This window comes from Schistocerca gregaria, chromosome 3, assembly GCF_023897955.1.
Source record: "Schistocerca gregaria isolate iqSchGreg1 chromosome 3, iqSchGreg1.2, whole genome shotgun sequence".
Taxonomy (NCBI): Eukaryota; Metazoa; Arthropoda; class Insecta; order Orthoptera; family Acrididae; genus Schistocerca; species Schistocerca gregaria.
Window position 1 is genome coordinate 157,065,413 of NC_064922.1, and position 25,003 is coordinate 157,090,415.

Below are 25,003 nucleotides of genomic sequence, written 5' to 3' on the forward strand. Positions count from 1 at the left end.
CATTAACTATCGCATGTTTTATACTAGTTTTCCACAGGAAACATCGTTTGCAAAGACCCAGGAGCGCATGGGAATATTATGAAACAGTTTTAGTGTTATCTTTACATACGCCTTACTACTTAAACTTTAGACAATTTATTTGTCACTATTACCCTATACGCTTTTCCATTACAGAACTTCATGTTCTCATTTCCTGAGAAAAGTATGAAACTATACTCCTCATAAAACAAGTTGCTTAAGAATTTAAATCTGTTTCCGCTACATGAGAATTTGTCACAGCACGTATTAGGAAACAAGTGACAGATAACTCAGACTAAGAATTCATAATGTTATTCTGACATTCTTATACAATAACAGACGACTATACGAACTTCTGTACCAGAGATATGAGAAGCCAGGCTGTAAACATAGTTTTAAACATAAGAAGTATAACAGTATCCATAGAAACGAAATAAAACTTTTTATAACCTCTATATATTTAAAAGGGAATAAAATCTTAGTATATTTTTAATTATTTTGGAAATATATTGTAATTTTTGCAAGTGTTATTATCTTCTTATCTCCCAATTCCATGCATTTTAGTATCCAAGAAAAATGTCTGAAGTAGATGATCTTTTGAAAGAACTCAATTACGAGTTTAATAAGCGAGAATTTACCATCAAATGCTACATCAACAATTTAACGTCTCCTGTAGGTAAGCATATCAAAACAGAATATCTTTCATACTCATTGTAGTGCCGATAGTGACGACATCGATATAGAAGAGCGCTACCATTCAACTCCATATGACATACTATAATAGAACTGCAGTTGTACGCCATGTGGCTGGCCTGTGATCTAAGCATAATTTTGGCAAAAACTGGTCTATAATTTTGAACCTAAAACCTGATTATCTACACAAGGGTGAGTAGTCCATATGACATTTCCCTCTCTAAATGTCTCATATATGGGCCTATTTTGCTTTGATTTGTGATTTGATGTTTCAATTAGTCTTAAGTGAGTATTTTATATCATTTGTTGTTATTTGGAACATAGATCAGTTCGATACCATATTACGTTTCATTTTGAGGTTTATATTGGCCCTGTGTAAAAATACTCTTATTTTTGTCAGTCATTTGTTGTCTTGTCTTCTAGTATCTATAGTTGATATATATTACAAGACCACATATGAGAACTTGTTATCATTTTGTATCTTTCTATTTAAGGTTAATTGTAGAATATTTTATTTTATTATTCCATATTATAAGGCGCCAAACAAAGGGAACAGTGAAGAAACTGCGATACTATAGCCATGTTATCAAATGCACATATGCAACAAAACTGATGCGACTTAGTCGCCATTCGAGTGGCGGCACCGAAATTCCTGTGCTGCCACTCGAGTGATGCCTGTTTTAGCCATGACAGATAAATAACAGTCGCTTTAACTTCGGGACAGCACTTTCCTTCCGCAACCCACGATTTGCATCAGAAGCAAGACGAACACTTAGCATTAGGAACAACTCAGCTGAAACGAGAATAACCAATAGCAATAGAGGGTAGCAAGATGAATGCAACATTGGCACTCTTTGAAATACTGCAATTCATGACATAAGTTCATGACTTGTAGAAAATAAATTAATACTTAATCACAGTAGGACTCCATTTTTACATTTTCTAACACATAATTTAACAAATCCCAACGTTTTAATTTCACCAAACAGGCATATGATTAGTAAAACTGAACGGTTCAGATTTAATGGTGGTCAGATAGGTAGTAAACTGTCATGGAAAGCCAAATTCAGGATCTTGTTAAAAGACTTAATGCTGCCATTTTTACTACTGTAATGGTATTTGAAGTGAGTGAGTGTTCAACACGAAAAGTAGCCTACTTTGCTTATTTTCATTTGCTTTTGACGTATGGTATTGTATTCTGAGGTAACTCTTCCCATTCTCAAAGGATATTTTTGGCTCAGTGATGGGGTTTTTGTGAAATAATTGGTGTAAGTTTTCGAACATCTTGTCGACATTGGCCTCTCAATATATATATATATATATATATATATTACTGACGTGTGTTGTAAATAATATAAGCTTATTCCCAAGAATTAGCAGCATTTGGATTGCACTTTCTTTACTCTTGTGCAGAAAGCTGTGCAGTAACTACTGCATCCATTTTCAATAAACTACCACAAGAATTCAAAAATCTTAGAAGTAATCCACACACTATCAAATTGAAGCTGAATACTTTCCTCATGGGTCACTCCTTCTATTCTATCAAAGAGTTCCTTGAAAAATTAAGCTGATTCCTGTGTTACATTGGTGATTGGGTTTACAGAAACTTATGGCTTGTCTTCTTTGGATTCATAAACATTTTATTTTATCTGTTATTACTTTCATGTTTTAATTTCGAGCACTGACACGTTCCATACCCTTGGAAATTTTCTCCTCAATTTGATCATACGGAACTATACATGTAAAATAAAAAAGTAAAATAAAGAGAGAAAAGGAGTGCTTTGTTTCAGATGAGCTCATATGCAGCCTGGCAGAAACGTTTTTATTTTTGTGTTCTATGGGTGCTATGGCATATGGAACAAATGCAAAATTTTTATGTGTAAAACACTGTGAGGACAATTTGTCATCAAATTATTTATGGCATAATGTATTTTTTCACTGCAGTTATTCACTCCCAAAGGCGAGTGAAATAAAACTTGCACCAGAGTTTCAATCTGTGAGTGCTCATGTTGATGGCTTCTGCATCTGAATATTCATAGTCTTATTGTAAAGATGCACCAAAAACTTGAACATGTAACACGTCAGCCTCAGTTGCAAATAGAAACCAATCTTTAGCCAGATTTCAGCTAAAACAATTTGGCCTTTTTCACAAGCCAGTGACACTAAACTATTGTATGCCAAAGTTCCGCTATGTCAAGTATAAAACTGTAGCACGGTAGTACCTATTCATAAATCTACATTACTTGGGCTGAAAAGAAACAGCATGCCCCACTGTGTAAATGATTAAGCTAAAATAATATTTTTGGTTTGAATATTGACTATTAGTTTCGATGATTTCCTCACTGACTTTTATGTTTATAACATGTAGGTTCTTGAAGGACAGTGGAAGGGAAATCTTGTGGATGCAAGCACTGTGACGAAATATAACACACCAGTCAAATGCAGCACAATATGTTCAAACTGTTTCCTCAAAATTCAATTTGTTCGAAATTCATTGTCATGTGTTCACACCAGAGTCATACATTTTTCATTGTTTCTGTTCTACATGCGGAATGTAAGTGGGACTAAATTTTTCGTGAGTAACTGTAGTGTTTCAATGGATAATGCTATCTATTTGATAGAAATTGATGTTCAACCCATTTTCCTTTGCGGATGGCAGCTGGTGTCACAGCAGTTGTCTATGCACTCTATATTTCACTTAAACGTTTACGTTTGATATAGTTCAGTGAATGCAGGTTGCGTCTAGTGAAAAATTACAAATTGAAAATTTTCAAATTGAAAATTTTCAACATATGTGCATATGTGTGCATATGTGATTATTCTGCTCTGTGCTAACTGTTATATTGGAAGAGTCTTCTTTATTTTGGGAACTACCACTCTGGAAAGCAATAATAATTTATGAACATAAAACCTTTGACATTTTAAGGTTAATTTTATGCATTTGTTTGCTTCTTAGTGTTGCCAAGAGACATCCCCCCTCAATCAATCTAAATAGACCATTTCATGGCTGTTGTTCATATCAACAGAGAATTGTACAGTGTAAGTGATGTAAATATGCAAAGGAGGGGCGACATCAAGCTTCTTCAGCAGTCATCAGTTTTGCATCAGATAGTGAAATAGTTATCTGAATCATGTGATAAAGACCTTACAGAAGATGGACTACATACATGAGGAGTACTACAGTATATCCAATGTAAATGAAGAGTTGTTACATCAGTTTGCAAAGACAATAGTTCTTGCTGTTCTTACAAAATGTGACTCAGGTTAGAGGCCTCTGAATTGACGCTTGACCTTTATTCAACAAGAGAATATGATTATGTCAGTGTTATATATGATACATCTGTGCAATATGTATGTCCACAGAATTCCACTAATTTAATGACTGGTGAAGTTATGAGTAAATGCTTAAATAAGATTTTGTTTGTGCAGTATTCTCTTGAGACATCAGTGGTCGCTTGATAATCACTTGATGTTAATTCTAGTATGGCCCTTGAAGTGAGAATTCTGATATCCTTACTCACAGAAACAAAAATAAATGCAAATACAATAATCTATTTGTCATTGAAGGACAGTGAACTAGAATTGTGATAAATCATTCTGCTTAATAAGCATTTATATGTTGACCCTTGCATAGAAGATAACAGAAACCAGTCCCTTTTTACAATGCTATTTATTTATTGAAATATCGCAATTGCCAGTTTTGAATGGACAGGTTTTTAATTTCTTAGTGTGTGTGTGGTGCTTTACGTTACGTGCATACATATACATCCAAAAAAAGTGCATCATACAATTATCGCCGCTGCAAGATCATAAGCAGTCTGCACTGGAACATAATGTCGCGGATTTTTCATCAGTACCACCACTCCAAGGAAGTTTTAGCAGCTGGGAAAACTAAAGGCGAAAGGTAATGTAAAAAGTGAACTAGCTGTCTGAAGATAAACCTCTCGGTTCAAAAACGGTAATGGCGATATTTAAATAAATAAATAGCACTGTAAAATGTGGCTGATTGCTGTTATCTTCTGTGTGAGAGTCAACCAGTATTTTGTACACAGTCATGAGCTCAAAATGTCGGTTTTTCACAAAATAGCATTACATTTATTTTGTTTGTTAACGTGACTTAAACATTTAATTTCAGAATGCACTGGAATATTGTTTTGTTACATATAAAATTATGATTTAAATCTATAACCCATTTGTTGTTAAAATTCCTTTTTATGGGAATCATAGCTCAAACTTTGTGCATTAGTGATTATAATAGTAAGTTAAAATCATGGCTGAAATATAGAAGGGTTGGAGCTTAAACAGTGGCAACTATTTATTCCCTACCGATACAAAAGAGTTACATGTTTGCACCTGTTAATGCCCTTCAGAGTAGTCAGCAGCGTTGTGTAGAACCAATTGCCATCGATGTGGAAGGCGTAGTATACCGTTAACAGAGCCTGTTCAACATTGCTTAACTTCAGTGATCAGACAGGAACTGATACCACCACTGTGGCAGGGTACTGGGCGATATTCACTGAAGTGGACAGAAAATGCGAAGTTTGATCATCGTGGTCCCTGGGCAGATGTTACTATTAGTGCCAATTGTTCATGTTACCAAATGATGATAATTAAAATGGTCAGCTCTTTTGCTGTGATGTAGTCAATGCTTAATAATAACATTTTCTGTAAGCAAGTTAGTTCTCAACCGTATGATTATGAGTAGTCCTCTACAAAAGTCGTATCTAAGTTCATACACAAATGTGACTGCCAGTCAGTGGCTTTCAAGTAGTGAGAATAAGTTTCACAAAGGATTTAAGGGGGAAACCCTTGTTTTGGTCTCAACAAGATGGTTTACTGCACTGCCCCCTGGCTTCAGTCAATGCCTATTATAAGCTTGTGTAGTGGCATCTCCCTTTATTCTAATCTCCTTGTTGCACCTACTATGTTCAGTCACAGAATAATATGAGAAAAATTTACTGAAAAGAAAATGAATCAAATGTCATAAAAGAAGATCTGCAGTTGTAATGCATACCACCACATACAACACGACCTTAAGGAAAAAATTGTATGAAGTACTAGTGTCACAAAATATACTTTAGATATGTATCTCAAGCAGTTCAATAAGCAGTTATGTATATGCGGAAGTATCAGCAGTAAATCGAGATGGTTATCACAAGAACACTAACTATTTATCAGAAATAAAACGAATAGAAGTACACAAAAAATTTCGACAGGTATAGTGGAAGCTGTAATAAATAGCATAAATAAAAACTGTCATAATACCATTGAAGCTAGCATGGTAAAACGCACTTTTGCTATATAGCTTAAGTGGAGACTGTAGTACACAGTTACAAATGTACATACATACTGTACTAGAAGTAAATCTAAATGATTGCTGATATCACTAGAACTTTCACCATTTATTGGAAAGAAACAGAATCGAGTATAATTAAAAAATTCCCTACAGCTCTACTCAGCACCCTGACACAAAGTGCGAGTTTGTAAAAAAGAACATAATATTTATCACAAGGGAAAGAAAGACTGACAAATCGACGAAATATTGTAATTCTTGCTGAAACAAAGATACATATCATCTTTCTCATACACAACAGAGATTAAAAATGTTTTTTCTCTCGAATTCAAAGACAATATGACACCAAATCACGAATAAAATAAAAACAAATTTCATGTTAAAATGTCCATTAATAAGTTATGTCACAGCAACCATTACCACTAAGTCACAAGTGAAAGTCACTGGACAGTTTCACAAGTTTCTCTTTATGCAAAGAAGAAACTGCATGACATAAAAATAAATTTTGCTGCTAAGTAAATGTTTTGACAGTGAATAAATTTCGAAGAGGATACTTCATTTGTTGAAAAACAAACGATTTTTCACATTGTAAACAGCATATTGTTGACTAATTAACGATCTTGTTGTGGTGCATACTATGCCAGGACTAAGCAAATTTTTTCTGGGTGCTGAGAATGGTATTCTTATATATTTTCATGATTAGCACACTGGACTCGGACTCAGCAGGATCATGGTTCAAACCCATGTCGAGCCATCCCGATTTAGGTTTCTGTGATTTCCCTAAATCGCTTCTGCCAAATACTGGGATGGTTCCTATGAAATGGTATGGCTGACTTCCTTCGCTATCTTTCCCTGTTCCAGCTTCCTCCCCCCCCCCCCCTCCCCAAATCAACCAAGAAATGTTCATGATTAAATTAAACTGTGGAGTGTGGGGTCCTAGTAAAATACAAAACTTTTTGTTGTAGTGTCTACGCCACTAGACATTCCTTATTGTATAAGTTCACCAGTTTTACCAGCACGTTGTTGTCATCTTCAGGTCATATAGTCATTACCACAGAAAACTGTCACTTCGATAAATCCCAATTTTTCAACTGACATCTGATCGCCTTATATATGAAGAAATTATAGCTACCTAGGCATTACAATAAATAGTTTTATTCTTGTACATGTTTCTTACTTGGACTCCGGTCAGACTGCACCAGTATCTATGCAGTTTCACCTGATACTGATAATATGATCAGTCGTCGAAATTTTGTGTGCAAAAATGCAATAGTGAACTCGAATGGATACATTTAATGGTGATGTTTATCAATCATGCCGAGTGAATCCCAGCAATTACGTTCATATTATAGCTAAACAAGCTGTTCCTCAAAGAAAATGTAGGTTTTTACTGGAGATGTTCATGGAAAAGATGTTCATGAAAACCACGAAAATTAACGTTATTTTGGAAAGCAATTGGTTGTATAAAAACAAAAATCTCGCCGCCCCCCTTTCTCTGTCCGTATGTATGTTTGTATGTGTATGTGTGTCTTCGATTTTGATGAAACTTCCCACAGCGTAAGGACATATTTCAACGTCACAAAACGTTTGTGCATTTGTATGCCACAAAGATCAGTTCCTTGGTAATACATTTAGTGTTGTACCCTTTCCTATGGTGTATTTACTTTCACTAGCTGCATTTACTAAAGTTTTGTTGCTACAGTGCAGGCCTGGATCCAGTAAAATGTGAGTAAACTACGAAATATTACCATGATGTAATGTAGTCAAGTCTTGAGGATATACTTGACCCTTCTTTCTGTTTGCTTCTTTAGTACTATCTCATAAATATCTTACAAAATAGCTTAGCCACTTATAGCGACAAGAAACTTCTTGAAACTTCCTGGCAGATTAAAACTGTGTGCCAGACCGAGACTCGAACTCGGGACCTTTGCCTTTCGTGAGCAAGTGCTCTACCAACTGAGCTACCCAAGCATGACTCACGCCCCGTCCTCACAGCCTTACTTCTGCCAGTACCTCGTCTCCTACCTTCCAAACTTCACAGAAGCTCTTCTGCAAACCTTGCAAGGATATTGCAGAGACATGGCTTAGCCACAGCCTAGGGGATGTTTCCAGAATGAGATTTTCACCCTGCAGCGGAGTGTGCGCTGATATGAAACTTCCTGGCAGATTAAAACTATGTGCCGGACCGAGACTAAAACTCAAGACCTTTAACTTTTGGGGGCAAGCGCTCTACCAACTTTTTTTTAAATCTTATTTTGTTAGCATTTGTTCGTTGCATCTGCTCGGGGCGGACGTCGTAATACATCCTTTTAAGCTCTTTGTTGATCGATTAACTCAGTTGTTTTTTATTACAGAGGGCAGCTAACCCTCTTACCGAACACGCTGAGCCACCGTGCTGGCAAATCAACTGAGCTACCCAAGCACGACTCACGCCCTGTCCTCACATCTTTACTTCTTTTCAGTCTTATCTTTAAAGCCAGATATAGTGATTCAGTTTTTCTGCATGGCTTTCACATGTCTTCTTCTATCTCTTTTGATGACGAGTAACGTTGATGCAGCAGATATAGATACACTAAAAAGCGATCTTCTAATCAGTAGCAGAATACGCTTAAGTGCCAAAGAAACTGGTATAGGCATGTGTATTCAAATACAGAGATATGTAAACAGGCAGAACACTGCGCTGTGGTCGGCAACGCCCATACAAGACAACGAGTGTCTGGCGCAGTTGTTAGATCAGTTACTGTTGCTGCAATGCCAGGTTATCAAGATTTAAGTGAGTTTGAACGTGGTTTTATAGTCGGCGCATGAGCGATGGGACACAGCGTCTCCGTGGTAGCGATAACGTAGAGATTTTCTCGTGCGACCATTTCATGAGAGTACTGTGAATATCAGGAATCCAGTATAACACAAGCCTCCGACATCTCTACAGCCAGAAAAAGGATCCTGTAAGAACGGTACCAACGACGATTGACGAGAATTATTCAGCGTTACAGAAGTGCAAACCTTTCGCAAATTGCTGCAGATTTCAATGCTGGGCCATCAACAAGTGTCAGCATGCAAACGATTCAACGAAACATCATCGATATGGGTATTTGGAGCTGAAAGCATACCCTGTACTCTTGATGCCTGCACGACACAAAGCTTTATGTTTCGCCTGGGCCCATCAACACCGACATTGGACTGTTGATGACTGTAAATATGTTCTCTGGTCGAACGAGTCTCGTTTCGAACTGTATAGAGTGGGAGGACGAGTATGGGTATGGAGATAACCTGTTGAATCCATGGCCCTGCAGATCAGCAGGGGACTGATCAAGCTACTGGAGGCTCTGTAATGGTGTGGGGCACGTGCAGTTGGAGTGATTGGGACCCTTTATACGTCTAGCTACGACTCTGACAAGTGACATACGTAAGCATCCTGTCTGATAACCTGCATCCAATCATGTCCATTATGCATTCTGACAGACTTAGACAATTCCAGCAGGAAAACGCAACACCCCACACGTCCAGCGTTACTACAGTGTGGCTCTTCTGAGTCTAAACACATTCGATGGCCACCAAGCTTCCCACACATATACATTATTGAGCATATTTGGGATGCCTTGCAAAGTGCTGTTCAGAAGAGATCTCTACTTTCTCATACTCTTAGGGATGTATGACAGCCCTCCAGTATTCATGGCATCAGTTCCCTCCAGCACTACTACAGACATTAGTTGAGTCCATGCCACGTGGTACTGAGGTATTTCTGTGTGCTCGTGGGGGCCCTACATGATATTAGGCAGGTATACCAGTTTCCATGGCTCTTCAGTTACCGTCAGGACAAAAGAATATAAAGGTTTCTGTAAATCACGAAACTAAACGTATTAGTTTAAACTGCAGCTAGTGTAGGTGTAATATGAGAAAGGACAAACTTCATTGTCACAAAACAGTTGTGCATTAATACACCACAAGAAGTGGTTCTTTAGTAATATGAGCAAAACTATTCAGCTTGCTAGCTGCATGGATTCAAAATAAAAAAAGATTTAGGTATAAACTAATTCAATTGAGAACAGGGTCATAAACGACAGAAGATAAAATAGAGAACACTATCACAGCCTAGACACTACAAAATATATGCATAATACATTCACTTTTGTTATTGTTGTAAAATTTTTGTGACACAACTTCAGAATTAACGTTACAAATCATTATAATTCACTAAAAGCATTAAATAAAAATATAGAAATACTTTTTTGAAATATTTGAAACCTGAAATGTGTGGCAGTTAGAGCCAGATTTCAATTTTTAAAATTGTGTCTGTTATATTTTTATGTAAAAGTTGTCAAAATGTGGATAACATATTTTTCCAGCAAATTCATAACTTTTGATGAAACTTAAATATTGTATAAAAATATTTTATTTTTTAGAAGTTCAGCTTAAGATTTATTTTGTTCATTTCATCATTTACTTTCCGTAGCATGGACAATTCTTTCACGATATGCTTATGTTATAGAAATTAATATCCCATATGCAACTATTTCAGAAATTTTCACACCATTACTACCAGCACAGTTTAAAACATACTCTATTTGTCACTTGATATTTTCCATTTTGTAAAATGTTCAGACACTTGAACAGAGTCAAGAGCTTTTTTTTGGAATTAATCCTTGAGCAGACATACTGTGTTTTATAACATGAGGGGTACACATTGTAGTTCTTACAAATGTAAAGTATGTTAACAAGATTAATATGAATGAGCAAAATCACATTTTGAACTTAGTTTAATTAAACAACAATGAAATAAACATACATTATATGAACTACATCACTATTTAATTAAGCAATAGTTTAATTAAACAGTAGTTTAATTAAACAATAATGAAGTATAAATGTGTTACCCCACAGTAACAACCGACTCTAAGCATTAAAAACTGCAGTTACATTAGCTAGCAACGACCCACTTCTTTGATACTAATTACCTTATAGATTACTGCTTCATTGTGGGATTATTCTGCTACCTTGGAATCTGGGTCACTTTCTTGCATGGATAGTAAGTTTTTTCACCTATCTCGAAGTTTATTTTCTATTACTGCACTTTGTTTGGACATCTAACAAAACAACTTACGACTGTGGTAACTGAAGCAATAATGAAGGAATACATGCAGGTTCACAACTGTAAAACAACAATAGAATGGAAGAAGACAACATTATTTGTGGTTGGCGCACTTTATACATAGGCATGCCTGCTCGACAGTTAATCTCACTTTGCCAAAAAGGTCATCTATATTCAAAGCCAGATTTTTTCAGCTTTAAATCATCAATAAGTTAAAAAAATTATTTTATGCTGAATTATTTAACTGACTTAAAATTTCACTAAAGTTAAAAATGTTCTTCATGGTAAGTAATAGATGAAGGAGGAGGTAACTTAGACCATCAGTAATCTCCTAAGATGTTTGCTCCAGTGTAAAGTGGGACTGAGTGATCTTCAAGTCTAGGTTTTCAGTGTGCCAGTGAAAAAAACTGACAGAGGTTTGGCGTTTTAAAAAGGACAAGTAAGGTAGTGCTGATCAAACGACTGTCCTATCAAGAAAAAAAGGTTGGCAACCCCAGGTATCATTATTTTTGTGGTGGTATAATATGTTCTAGAATTCTGCTACAAATAGTAGTGCATGCCATCAATAAGTTGTATTACTTTTTCTTGTAAATGGATGTGATCTTTGTTCTCATACTTTAATTGGAAATATCTGTCTCCTAAAGGTAACTGGCTATGTTCTACATAGTAGTGGACGTTATTTGTAGTCCTAAATAGGTGCTGATAGTTATTTCATCGATCTCACAATGGAGTGGCATATAAATGGTGCCACCATTCACTGATTTTTCTCGTTAAATGAACATTTGAAGACAAAATTTAGGTTTTTCTCTCTCATTTTGCTGTTTTCAGTTCTCAGCCTGGAAATACACAGCTGTATGAACATAATTTCACAGTGACTGCCTTAACATAAGATTGAGTCTCTCAGGGGTTTTGAAGGAGTCTTCTATGAAAAAATTTGAGCAAGAATTAACTGTAATAATTCATACAGTACAAGTGTGGTAGGCAAATGAGTTTTGATACCTATTATCATTTGAACTTTTCTTATCTCTATTGAATAGTAAATAGTGTTTTAATGCAGCTTTGTCACATTGTTTGTACAACAAAGGCAATCTCTCTCTTCTTCAACTGTTCCCTTCGCTACAATTTTTCATCATGCATGAATCATTTTTCTTACATCAGTTCTCCACATTTGACTTGCCTCAGTTGAGAAGCTCTATCTTCTGTATTTGCACTATTTATAATAATATTTAGCATAATATTGACAGGGATCTGTTTTAAAATAATTCTTGTGTCCACACAGCAAAATAATGACTGATACATGAGTTGCATCTGGAGAGCACAGTATAAATTGATTTTCAAAATAAGTACATGGCACATTCCTAAGTACACTTTCAGAAATCTTTTTTATAAGAATTACATACTGTCAAGTATTAAAGTTTAAGAAATTATAGAAAATTCTTATGGTATTTAATTTTGATTGTAATAACATACAGCAGGGAGAAAATATGTCTTCGCTACATGATAGCTCGGTTTTACTTCCTATTTTTCTACAATGGTTTGAGATTAAAACATAATTTCCTTGAAAATTTTACTTACTGCAAAATGTATATATAATTAATTTGAGCATCACTATAACATAGGTCTGTGTGATTTATTAGTAATAGTAAGGGATTAAGTTAAAATCAGCCAACTATTTTCATATCAGTGTCCAGCAAATTTGATGTCTGATTGCCGCTATTTGTAACAGACTGTAAACCGGTACTTGATTATAATACTGTGACAACAAGATATGACTTCTTTCAAGACACATTGGTGCAAACAAAAAGCTTCTTAACCTTCTGACTACAAACAGTGTATTGTCAATACCACACCTCGAGTTTCAAAAAGCAAGAGTGTACTTAATCCATTAGACCATGAACCACAGACTGTTGCTATATTCTGCGATCTGTCAAGGGCATTAGAGTGTGTAAACCAAAACATCCCTTTTAGTAATTGGAATATTATGATTTAACAAGAAATGCTATAAAATACTTCAAATTTCATATCTCTGGCAAGGGACAAATGGTGTGAATACGAAAGAATCTTGTGTTAAGTTATTAGTCATTATCAAACTGGAAACTATTTACATATAGTGCCTCACAAGGCAACGGTTTTGTAATTATTAATGAACTTTCAGCAGCAACATTACCAAAGCCCATGTTTGTTTGATTTTCGAATCATAGAAACATTAAAATAAATATCAAATCAATATAGTTTTTGAAAATCAAATAATGAAATTTTCATGGACATTAATAAATGGCTCCTATCTATTTATTTGTCACTAAACATCGTTATAGTATTAAAAAGGCAAACTATATGCAGTTCATAAATTGTAAGAAGTCCACTGCCCCTCAGTTTATGTCTAAAAGATGATGACAGACAACATAGGAGATTGGCAGTGCTATGTTTTTGGGACAATAACTTTATAATAAATTCAATTGGGAGGAGCATGCTACAGAGTTACTAAATCACATAAGTAAATCTTCATTTGCAATGAAGATATTGTCAGAAATATGTGATATAAAATCTTCTCTTACTTTCATTTCATAAAATCATAAGTGAGGATTTTTGTTTTGTGATGGGGAGGGGGGATGACTCATCAAGGCAAGCTAAAGTTTCCAAGTGCAAAAGAATGAAGTATATTATTTCTGCTGTCGACTCAAGGATGTCCTTCAGACCTGTTCAAGAAGAATGTACTAACTACTGTTTCCCAATACTTTTTCTTTAATGAAATCTATCATAGATAATTCACTTCTTTTCTAAACCAAGAACTCAAATCACTGAATACTACTAGAAATGAAAATAATCTTCATAAAGTTTTAAAGTAATGCACTTTGGTCCAGAGATGTCTCCAATATTCAGGAACAGGCAGATATAACAACTTACCAGTGGATAAAAAAAGTTTAACTGCTAACAAAGAGCAGTTTAAGAGAAAACTGTATGTGTATTGGTGGTTAATTTCTTCTACCTCATTGCCGAATTTTTTAGTTGAACCTATTAATGTTCATGTATTATCAATAGTCTCAAGTAATTTGAGTGTTTGGAATATCTGTCTTCTTCAGGCCTTCAGTGCATTAATGTGAACAATGTAACTAACTGCTGTAATTTGATTTTTCTCTTGATGATGTGTGGAAACATTAATGTAAGAACTATCAAATGCACTTCACTGTACTGTACATTTGCATGTTTTGTGATATTACATCTTAAATAAAACAGGCTCTTAAAATATCTCGACATTTCTACATATCTGAGGACAACTTCTTTTAGGCTCTGTGAAAGGGACTTCTTTCTTTTTTATCAATATGTATTATTTATTCCTTTTTTATGACATGTTCTACATCCTTAAGGACTTCTTCAGTATGGATTTATGGTAAAATCTAACCTTTAATTTCATTTTATTTTTGTCTGAAAGACAGATCGCTGGCGTCTGCATGGCTAAAGAAACTGGCCAAGAGCAATTCATCTCTTAAAGAAATGAGCCTGCGAAATGATCTAGCCCGTCAGCTTGCAAAAATTGTGCAAGTTGAGAAACGCCTTATTCCACCTTTCACGATGTTTCCTCCAGTGGGACCACTACAGCCATGTCTATGTCCATCAACTACTGTGAGTATATGAGAATACGGACAACATATGAGATCAGAAGTAATGTTCATTATTCTCCTGTACTAAGCTTTACTTTCATCAGTTCAGTATTTGTATTTATCATTGTCATTATTATGATGATCATTCAATAATTAAAGAGAAAAATTGGTCTGGAGTAAAAACTGTTAGTAGGGCAAGTTTACTACTTTCGTGGCTTTAAGTTGGCATCCCTGGGACGAGCCCTGCTCAGCTGATGTATCAACATTGTTTTGTTTATAACCTCAAAAATACATTTCAAGATGGTAAGTCCGCTTAAAACATGCACATTAGTTGAACAACGTTCTGTTATTCGTTTTTTACTTGTTGAAGGCGAGAAACCAGTGAATGTATACAGTAAGATGACTAATGTTTATGGTGAGGGTTGTGTGTATCGTGCAAATTTTTAAAAGTGAGTAGAGCAGTTCAAAGATGGTCATGATTCACTGACTGATGAACACCATTCTGGCTGACCAATTGCAGTTTCAAATCCCTCTCTTGAAAGTCGAATTGATTACATTATTCGTGCAAACTGCTGTGTGACTGTGGAAATGATAGGTGATAAGGTTCAAGTTAGTACTGGTGCAGATCATAACATTATCTATAACAAGCTGAAGTACTGCAAAACATGGACAAGATGGGTCCCAAAGGAGTTGATGCAGCTACACAAGGAAACAAGGTTGAGAGTGAGAGCTAAAGGAACGTTATGAAAGACGAGGTGAGCATTTCCTCAACAAAATTCTAACTTGTGATGAAACTTGGATTATTATGACCCAGAATCATGTTGATGGTGTTTCGGGATGCTGAAGGTCCAGTTTTTTGTGCAGCATACAATCAACAACCATTACTACTCGTATTCGCTTTTAAACAAGGTAAAACCAGCCATGAGAGAGAGATGTTGTGGATCTCAGTGGACAGGTGAGATTTTCCAGCAAGACAATGCACGTCCGCATATTGCTCATCTAAGCTGTTAAACCATCGACAAAATGGGCTGGGAAGTATTGCCTCATTCTCGTAGTGATTTCCACTTGTTTGGTGCACTGAGGGAGGCTTTATGTGGTTAGACGTTCCAGGGCAATGAGGGAAAAAAGTTTGTGGGAAATTGGTTCAAATGTCAAGATAAAGAGTTCTTTGCAGTCAGAATAAAAAAAGCTTGTAGCCCGTTGGAACAAGTGAGTAAATATTTAGAGGGATTATATTGAAAAGCAGAAAAAGTGTTTTTAAAAATAAAGACATTTTTATCCAGACCAACTTGTCTCTTTAATTATTGAACAACCCTCATGCAAGGTTTTCATCATGATCACCAATACCAAAATTGTGTGTCAATAGAAAACCATTGGATTGCAAATGAATCCTTGTGGCTAAAAAATACAGACAAGACATGTAAATTATTTTCTTTAATTGAGTCAATAGCACATTCCATTTTTAGATGAGGCTACTTTGAGAATTATTGAAAATTGACTCATGTTTTGATGAGTTACTAATGCAACTACATATATAGTCAAATGTCATTATTGTTTCCAATTACACATTCTGAAAGTGCAGACTCTGATGAGAGCAGCATGCTCTGTCTTTTTACACATAATTAGGAGAATTAGGTAGGCCACAAGAGTATTGCAACGTAACATTACTCTTCTGAAGATCTGGAATGTACACATGAGGATATAATATTTCTGTAGAAAATTTAGTTTCTTCCCTACAATATCTTCAACACACATTTGTATAGTTACTGCTTCATACAGAGACCAGTGATGATGATGATGGCTGTCAGGATCATGATGTGCAATTGGAAAATGAAGCAATAATTTCAGTGCTTATAAAATTCCTTTGTATTAATGGTAGAAACTGGATCACATTGCTGCTCATATTAGATGTCATGGGAAAAATGTGCCAGAGATGTTCTGGTGTGCTGTGACATTTTACACCAGGAGACTAGGATATTGATGTTCGTTGCTCCTGCAAACCTCAAACACTCAACCTTCCCATAATCAGTTAAGATTAAGCAGCACCACTGTCCCATGAATGCCTGTGAACATAACTGATATAAACGTCTGGCTGCTATATGGAAGATTTTGGCTTTAGCCCCCTACTGCCAAACACTGTCCTTGTTAGGACTGGAGCATCTTATGGACAAAAGAGTAATTATTAGAAAGAATGATTGCAGGTGCAGTTTCATAAGCAAGTATTGTGGAATGTGACACTATAGCCTATGCATGTGCCAACCAGGTACAATCCTAAAATGATCTCTAATGCAGATCATGTAACAATGGTCAGTCAGAACGCTAAAGCCCAATATATATTGCAGTGCTAATTATTTTAACGATATAAAATGAACTATTACTGCCGTATATACAATATATCCAGCACGATATCACTGTCATGTTCATATACCAATAATAAGGATAATTCTAAATATCAACCATTCCACTTCTCACAGCATGACAATACATTATTTCTCAACTTATAACAGTTTGTGGGTGTACATGTGCCATGCAGGCAATAGTATAATACGAACACACACTTGTAGTTGGTAAACACTTTAATACTCTGAATCTTCACAATGATACAGTATGAATACAACAGGGCTAGTCAGAACAAACTGAGGTCCAAAGAAGTTAGCTTGCAGAGATCAGACTATCGATTGCGCAGAGGTAGATGGTCGCGACAGAATCTCCCCACCCAGGCAGTGTGAAGCAGAGCAGAGGACAAGCAGAACAGACAGTATCTTCAACACACATTTGTTCATGTGTCTGTTGGTTGGCAGCACTGGTTGACCACTAATGCCATGGCAGGACCCAAAGGTAGGTATTAGTGGACCATTCTTCAATGACAGGAGGAGCTCGATGGTGACAAGAAAGACAAAATAGTGTAGGAGCCAGAGGAGCGTGGAGAAGATGGCTCACATGGGACATGGGAATATTGAGGTCGCATGTGGGTGGGGGAGTGTGCATGAGGAGGAAAGAGATGGTCAGAAGTCCATTGGTATCAATAGATGTGGAAATATTGTCCATATCAGCAAGGATTTGGAATGGAGGGATGAGGATAATATGTAGAGGGAGTTGAGGAAAGGGCGAAAAGTGTGCTGTGCAGGAGGCATCAATGTGGAAAGTCACCATGCCGAAGGCAAGCACATCACTCAAAATACTCATTTGAGATTTTGCATATGGAAGATCTGCAGAACCCTTGATATAGGGGAGTGAGGAAGTGGTAGCACCAGGGGAGACAATTCACATGGAATACAAACATCAGATGATCTACTGTGGTTGTCAATGGAAGGGGGCTGCAAGTCAGGTACTGGGGGGATGTGGCAACACTTGAGGAGCGGTCAACCTGTGCTTGTATGAGGGGGAGGGGTCCTTGTTGAGAGTCCACACTCGCTTGACACATGAAGAGAAATGTCTGTTATCTTGACTGACCTGCTAAGCACTCATTGTGGTCCTGAGTCGGGGACTGCAAGGCTGTATGGACAGAACCATCACAAAGCATGACAAATTCACATTTGCTGAAGTCTTTGTAACAAATTCTATTGATGAGGAACTGGGGAGGCGAGGAGGAATATGTAACTGAGCAATTTGACAGCAGACACACTCAACAAGTGTAAGGAACACTGATGGAGCAAGAAGAACGAAATCATTGACAAAGTCGGCTTCCTCGCATCTGGTGTCGCAGTCCATAATGGAGAGATTGTATATGAATCCTTCAGAGAAGGGCAGCAGAGTGGTGAGGTCGAGACAGATGTAGCGAAACCTACTTTAGGTAACTCGAAGTGTCCCATTGAAGACTGGGCGTGGCAACTAACTTAAGTGTATTGATAGGGTAGGCATGTGTGAGTCCAAGAGCAGCAGTCACTCTAAATTCCAGGCCCAACAACACGCTCAGCTACCAGGCACGTGATAGTCCTGAAACTAGAGTATGACAGCTCATGTAAGACTTAGAAAACTTTAAAGAGGAGGGGTGCAACGTCCATGGTACGGAGTGTTCTGGTGGACATGTCATACAAAATTGATGATGCAGGAACAGGCAGTTGACACAGTTGAGTGTTCAGAGAGAAAGAGGTGTCACGTAATAAGCCTAACATTTCAGGGTTCTATATCTGCAGTGAACCATTTTGTTCAGCTCAAGGGGGGTGGACACAGTGTTCAAATGCAACATGCAGTCTACAACATTGTCAGCACTTTTAATATAGCAGACGTCAATAGTATATTACAGATAAGGTCCATGTGCTGGAAGCTATGAGGGGGGAGACCATCTGCGAGCAGTGAGTTACCAGTAGAAACAGTGACATCACACCCCTTTATGTCCTCACAGATGTAAAGTGTAGCCTCATTGATTTCTAGCAATTCTCTATCAAAGGCTGACTACTTACATTGCAAAGGTGAAATTTTTTTGGAGAAGAAGTGCAGAGATTGTGAGGTGTTCATGATGTGTTGTTGTAGAACAGCCCCAATAAAAGAATCTGTTGCAGCTATGGTGATGAAAATACGAATGTCGGCAATCGGATGTGCAAGGGTCACCACATTAGAGAGAGAAGTTCTGAGTTCATTGAATGAGTCATGTCATCAGACAATAACTGCTCCTTTCGTGTGGTGGAGGTGCTTTTATCCATGAGAGAATCTGACAAAGGAGCCTGAAGTGCAGCAGCACGGGAGATGTGGAGCCAAAAGAAGTTCATCCTGCCAAGGAAATGGCGTAGGTCCCAATAAATCATAGGAAGAGGCAGGTCTTTAACGAATGGGACCTGCTCTGATGTTGGACAGACTCTGTAAGAGGTGACAGTATGGCCGAGGAAGGTAATGATAAAGCATCAGAATTATGGCTTGTCATAATTCATTTCAACACCATTGTCCACAATAACTTTGAACATTTGGGTTAAATATTGTTCTTGCTCCTTGGTAGAGGTGGGGAAAATGAGGATGTCATTGAGATAAGCTACGAAAGCTGATTATGTACTCGTAATCAACAAAGAGTCAATGAACCGTTGACATATATGGACTGCATTCTTCAGGCCATAGGACATAAAGCAATACTCAAATAGACCAAATGGTGTGGTAATGTCAGTCTTGGGAAAATCATCTTTATGTATAGGAATTTGATGGTAAACATTTAGACAGGCAATGACGCTGAAGAACTGCATGCTGTGGATCTGTTGTGCGAAGTCTTGAGTACAGGTAATTCAATAGCTGTCCATCACAGTACATGCATTGAGTTTGCAATAGTCTTCAGAAAGTCTAAAAGTACATTTTCTTAGGAGATGACCAATTGCTATCAGACAGGCATATGAAACTAGCATCTAAGACTTCTTGCACTGCGAACGTTTCATGATGTAGTTGTTTGGTGGTTAGCTTTGTACAAGATGGGAGGACCTTCAATCATAATCAGCCTGTATTGGGCACTTTTAGTAATCATGTCAACCAGTAGCTCATAGGCTGTGGAAGGGGGAGTGTCACACTCAACATTAATAGAATGAGATTCACTGACTTACAGTGTCCTTGGTGAGGTCAGTGAAGGAGCAGCAAGTGAGTCTGCGGCATCCCCAAACGAGGGTGGCAGTGAAGTGGTGAGGTCATCAACTGTGCAGCGAGTACATGCCAGGCTTGTAGATGCATCGTCGATCAGCTGGTAGTGAACGACTTTGATGACATGTAGCATATCTATGTCGTGGTATTAAGTCATGAATTCAGCGAAATAACTGACTAAAAAAGTAGTTAGGTAAGAGCACTCAGAGGATGTTCATACAAGGGGTTTGCAATATACCACAGGAGGGGTGCGAGAGGGGGGTTAAGGAGCATGATTTGTACATACCTGATGCATGATGAAGGAAGGTGATAGCGTGAATGACCAGCAAGAGTTCAAAATGGAGAAGGAATTCTACCCTGACAACTGGGTCGTCCACATCAGCGACATAAAAGATTCACGAAAATTGAAGCATGGGCGTAAGGAGAAGCTGAAGTATGGTGGCGCTGCAGACAATGATATTGGAGCTTTTGGCTACCTGTAGAACCATCGACGATAGTAGAAGGCTTGAAGGATCAAGGGCGCGAAGAACGACTCTTGAAGCTGTACTGGTATCACCAGGAATAATGTGTCAATTGCACGGTCGAGCAAGTAGAGTCTGCCAGTGGTAGAAGATACAGGAAGTGATGACTGATGATGGAGGTGGCACCCTCTTGCGACTGTGTGGCATGGAGTGCCTAAACAAACTTGCACTTGTTATCTGGGAGCTGTGTGCAAGGAAGACATCAGTTCCTTGCGGCATCCCCACTATAGTGGCTACCAGTAGAAGACTGCTCGACGGCAGCAGGAGCAGGGAAGGGGGCCAGAGCCGGTAGCGCCACTAGCTCCTATCTGCATGGCAGTTCCGGTGTTGCTGACGTCACACATGACCTGACGTGTCTCCTGCACGAGAGGCGAGGCAGAAGGTGGCGATTGGGTCACTCTTGCCATCTTTATCCGTACACAGGTGTCGATGACGAATTATATCGTATGCCCTGTCGGCAAGGCAGAGGATCAGAGACATGTGATATCAGTTGGAGTTGCAAGTTTTGTGGTAGTTTTATCAACTACACTGACCACAGGGTGCACACACTGTCGACGAGAGCATGTAGACGACGCCAGAGATGAGATGGCAACTTGTGAATAATGTGACGTCTTCTGGAGAGCGTGATAAACACTCGATAATGATGTTTTTGGCACCAGTGTATTATGGCATAGCGGGTAACGATAGGAGCAGGTCACTGGTAACCTCTGAATATTCACTAAATTGTGTGACATGGCACACAAACCTGATGATGTCATCACTGACGATCCATGTGTATCAAGGATATTACCCACAAGGGCTATCCGTGTAGAGCTGTGGTGATTAAGAGCTGTGGTAATTTCGATAAACGTTTGACCCTGTCGTTGTGCAGTACGAGAGGCGCCAGTGTCTTCTTCTGATGTCTCGTTGAGGGGACTGGGGGTGGGCTGTCCACACGAGACACACTGCACAGTGGGCATGCAAGGGGATGATGCAGGCACAAAAATGACGGCCTCGACGTGTGGTGAAACCGGCGTGGGAGCCACAGTGATTCCAGTTTCTAGAGGTATTCGCGCATCCATTGGCAAATGGAGTCATACAGGCGTGAAGTTTGGATCATAGTCTTGCGTAATAGTCTGTAGGAGGATATGCTCCTGTTTGATGTGTCCATGTGATAATGCTAACGTAGGCATGTAACTGAAGTGGAAGATGATTTCGGTGGTATAAAGTGCATCATAGTGGTCCCGCCAGGGTTGTATTAATTGTGTGAGGTTAGAGTCTTGTAAAGACAAATTGACGAGGCAGTTGCAGTTAAACTGTACCACTCAACTGATGCACGGTGAGTAATGTCCAGTGTGAAAGACATCGATAAAGTGCAACCTGTCCATCGTCGAACCGAGAATGCAATACCTTCATGTTGAAGACAGCTTTATCTTATAGCTGACTCTAGTGAGAACTGCTGGTAGAATCTTTCATCAGTGTGCCTTCCATCTGCCACTGACTGTTGTCTGTTTTCTGCCTTTTGACTATCTCATATCTTTGAATAATTTTGGTAGCAGTGATGAATTATTATCTGCAGTTTCATTTAATTCTCCACACAGCACTTCATTAAACATTGACAGACTACTATGTCTGTTCCTTTCTCCTGTGAGCTGTGCAGCTGGTCCCGAAGGAGATTCGAGTCCTCCCTCGGGCATGGGTGTGTGTGTTTTTCCTTAGGATAATTTAGGTTAAGTAGGGTGTAAGCTTAGGGACTGATGACCTTAGCAGTTAAGTCCCATAAGATTTCACAATCATTTGAACATTTTTTTTCTCCTGTGAGGATAAGACAGAAAGGGACCAAATTCACACAGAAAGTGGGTCATTCATTCTACCAGGATCATGTATGTGACGGTTTGTCTGTTTTATACATTTAGTGCGAAATGATATGTTCTTCTGCCTTTAACATCTTTCACATTCTATACATTCTGTTACTTTAGTCAGTATATTAATGCCTTTTTTCCACATTCAGGTGTATAGCATTGATGACGATTATTACCAGAATGACTTCTGATAATACTGTTATGCATATCCTTGGAAACTACAGCAGAGCTTTTATTTGCATCCTGAACATGATCATTCACATTTTTAAAACTTGCAACTTATATACCCAAGTGTGTTCCAAAACTTGGAAATAGCAGGAAATGTTTCCATGTCATATATTCAAACAGATTTTAATAATAACCCAAAATTATTTATGCTTATAATCAAAATTTTGATGCTTTCTCACATCTTCTGATGAGATGGTCATTGACATTTTGTTTCTCATCCAGCATCAAGGTATCACCACAGTTCATTCTTAATGACTGCTTCGCCCTTTTACTCACTGTAGGAGTTCCCTGTTCTGGACAGCCTCCCTTCCAGCAACATACACAAAGCCTTGTGAACTGCTACTCTGAGCTTGACTTGAAACACCATTTACATGTTATATCTAGGACCAGATTACTGTTCCCTTGTAAATTGATTCTTGAATTCCCCGACATTGCAGTAACACTTCATCTTTGTTAAGTGTGATTCCTTTTGTCACCATTATTTCTACTTAACTTTCTGGCAGTAAACTCATAGCGATGACATTTGAAGCGTGTCCAAATATGGAATCCTGGTGACAAAGCTTCAGGACAGTTTCTGTTGACTGGTTTCAGGAATCCGTTAACTATTGTTTACACTTTGTAGTATACCAAGAAGCTACAATACTGTCTTTTAGCCACATAAAAAGAGCAGACATCCATAGGTTTGCATATACTAGTGCAAATTCAATCTCATCAGATCTACTGTATTTCCAGTTACATTGTTTACTCCATGTAGTATGTTATTTGTAGCGTTTTGCATTGATATTTTCTTTCGGTAACTGTACTGATTTAGATTTTGTTCAGCAAGTCCGTGCATTCTGTGATGCAAGAGCATATAGAATTTCTCGAAGATTGTGCAGCACCATAAATAGACACGTGACTTTTGCAGCATAGAGCTTTTTGTGCCTTTGCATCAGCTTACAGCTTTTACTTTTTCCATACTCTCAGTATGCGACTTTCCAGTACATATTCATTTGATAGCTTTGTCAGATAGTAGGTGACTTCTTCCTCTGTACCCTGTAAAAAGTCTACTTTTAACTAACTTTCGAAGTTTTTCCTTTTTCAACTGTGTGATGAGCATTCTAAATTCCTCTTTAGCAAGAGACGTTATCCTTTTCAAATAGGTACCTCATCTCATTCATTAATGTTTTATGTTTTTCTGTTTCTGCTACAATGTTCCGAAGACTGATTTCTTAATATCAAATGTGCTTTATCCTTTGATTTTGATATCCATTTTAGGAGAATCGTCTGTCACTCCTCTGAGAATAAGATTGTTTAACCACTTATAATACAATCAGTTACTATTACTTATGGTTTTTCTGGGTGCGTATCTGATGGTTAATGTTAAACCTTCAACTTCAAGCCATGCTTGAGTGTGTAGATGACAGCAATAATGATGGTAATAACGCATTTGTGCCCATTGAAAACGACCATCTGATAACAGGTAAAAACAACTTAAATAGAATGAACTAAAACGACATTTAGGTGTCTTCAGTTTAGATATTTATTCTCTTGCACTGCAATAAGCTTGTTCATTCATTTTATGAACAGTAATATAACATGGATTTGTCTTAAGTACATCTCGTTGCAATGTCTCCTTTTTTTTGCAGCCAGTATCATGCCCTGCTGCCACTCCTACACAGAAAAGGTCGAAACCTTTGCTACATAAAATTTCGAGAGATGGTGGCGCATTTCTGTGTGGTCAGCCAATCCCACCCTGTGGAGTCTTTTGCTACGTCGCTGTTGTTGGTGATGAGGATAATGCAGACACAGATTAATCCGTCTTTCCAGGCGATTATCAATATGCAGTGTACGATAACTAGCAACCTTCTGAGTCATGTCTGTGCTGATATATTGTAACAATTTTGAAAATCACGTCTGTAATATTGTTATTTTTATTTTCTTTGTAATAAATTCAGTAACTACCTCTTCAGAAAATATGTACATTTCATTAGCATATATGCATATATTTTCACCTGTAGATCGTTGTGAGTAGACTGGTCTTTACACGAGTCAGCAGTGGATGTCATATAATTATTGCGGTAGCATATCTGAAAACCTCTATCAGTAATTCTACAAGGGTCACTCCAAAAGAAATGCACACTATTTTTTAAAAATCCATCTTTTATTCTACATGTTTGAAAGTTTTA

The 25,003-nt window shown here is 37.7% G+C and overlaps 1 protein-coding gene across 3 annotated transcripts; it reads left to right on the forward strand.

The window, feature by feature from the left end:
* The first annotated feature begins 421 nt into the window (after positions 1-421).
* Positions 422-24,791, forward strand: LOC126355806 (uncharacterized). 3 transcript variants are annotated; one of them, XM_050006231.1, is made up of 3 exons: positions 422-694; positions 14,524-14,714; positions 24,464-24,791. In XM_050006231.1, the coding sequence occupies exons 1-3, from the start codon at positions 595-597 to the stop codon at positions 24,629-24,631; spliced, it is 459 nt and encodes a 152-aa protein (XP_049862188.1). In that variant the 5' UTR covers positions 422-594; the 3' UTR covers positions 24,632-24,791. The 3 variants fall into 3 exon arrangements, with proteins under 3 accessions (XP_049862188.1, XP_049862189.1, XP_049862187.1); XM_050006232.1 differs by having other exon boundaries at positions 443-694; positions 14,528-14,714; positions 24,464-24,771; XM_050006230.1 differs by lacking the exon at positions 422-694 and adding an exon at positions 3,133-3,265 and having other exon boundaries at positions 24,464-24,771.
* The last annotated feature ends 212 nt before the right edge of the window (positions 24,792-25,003 follow it).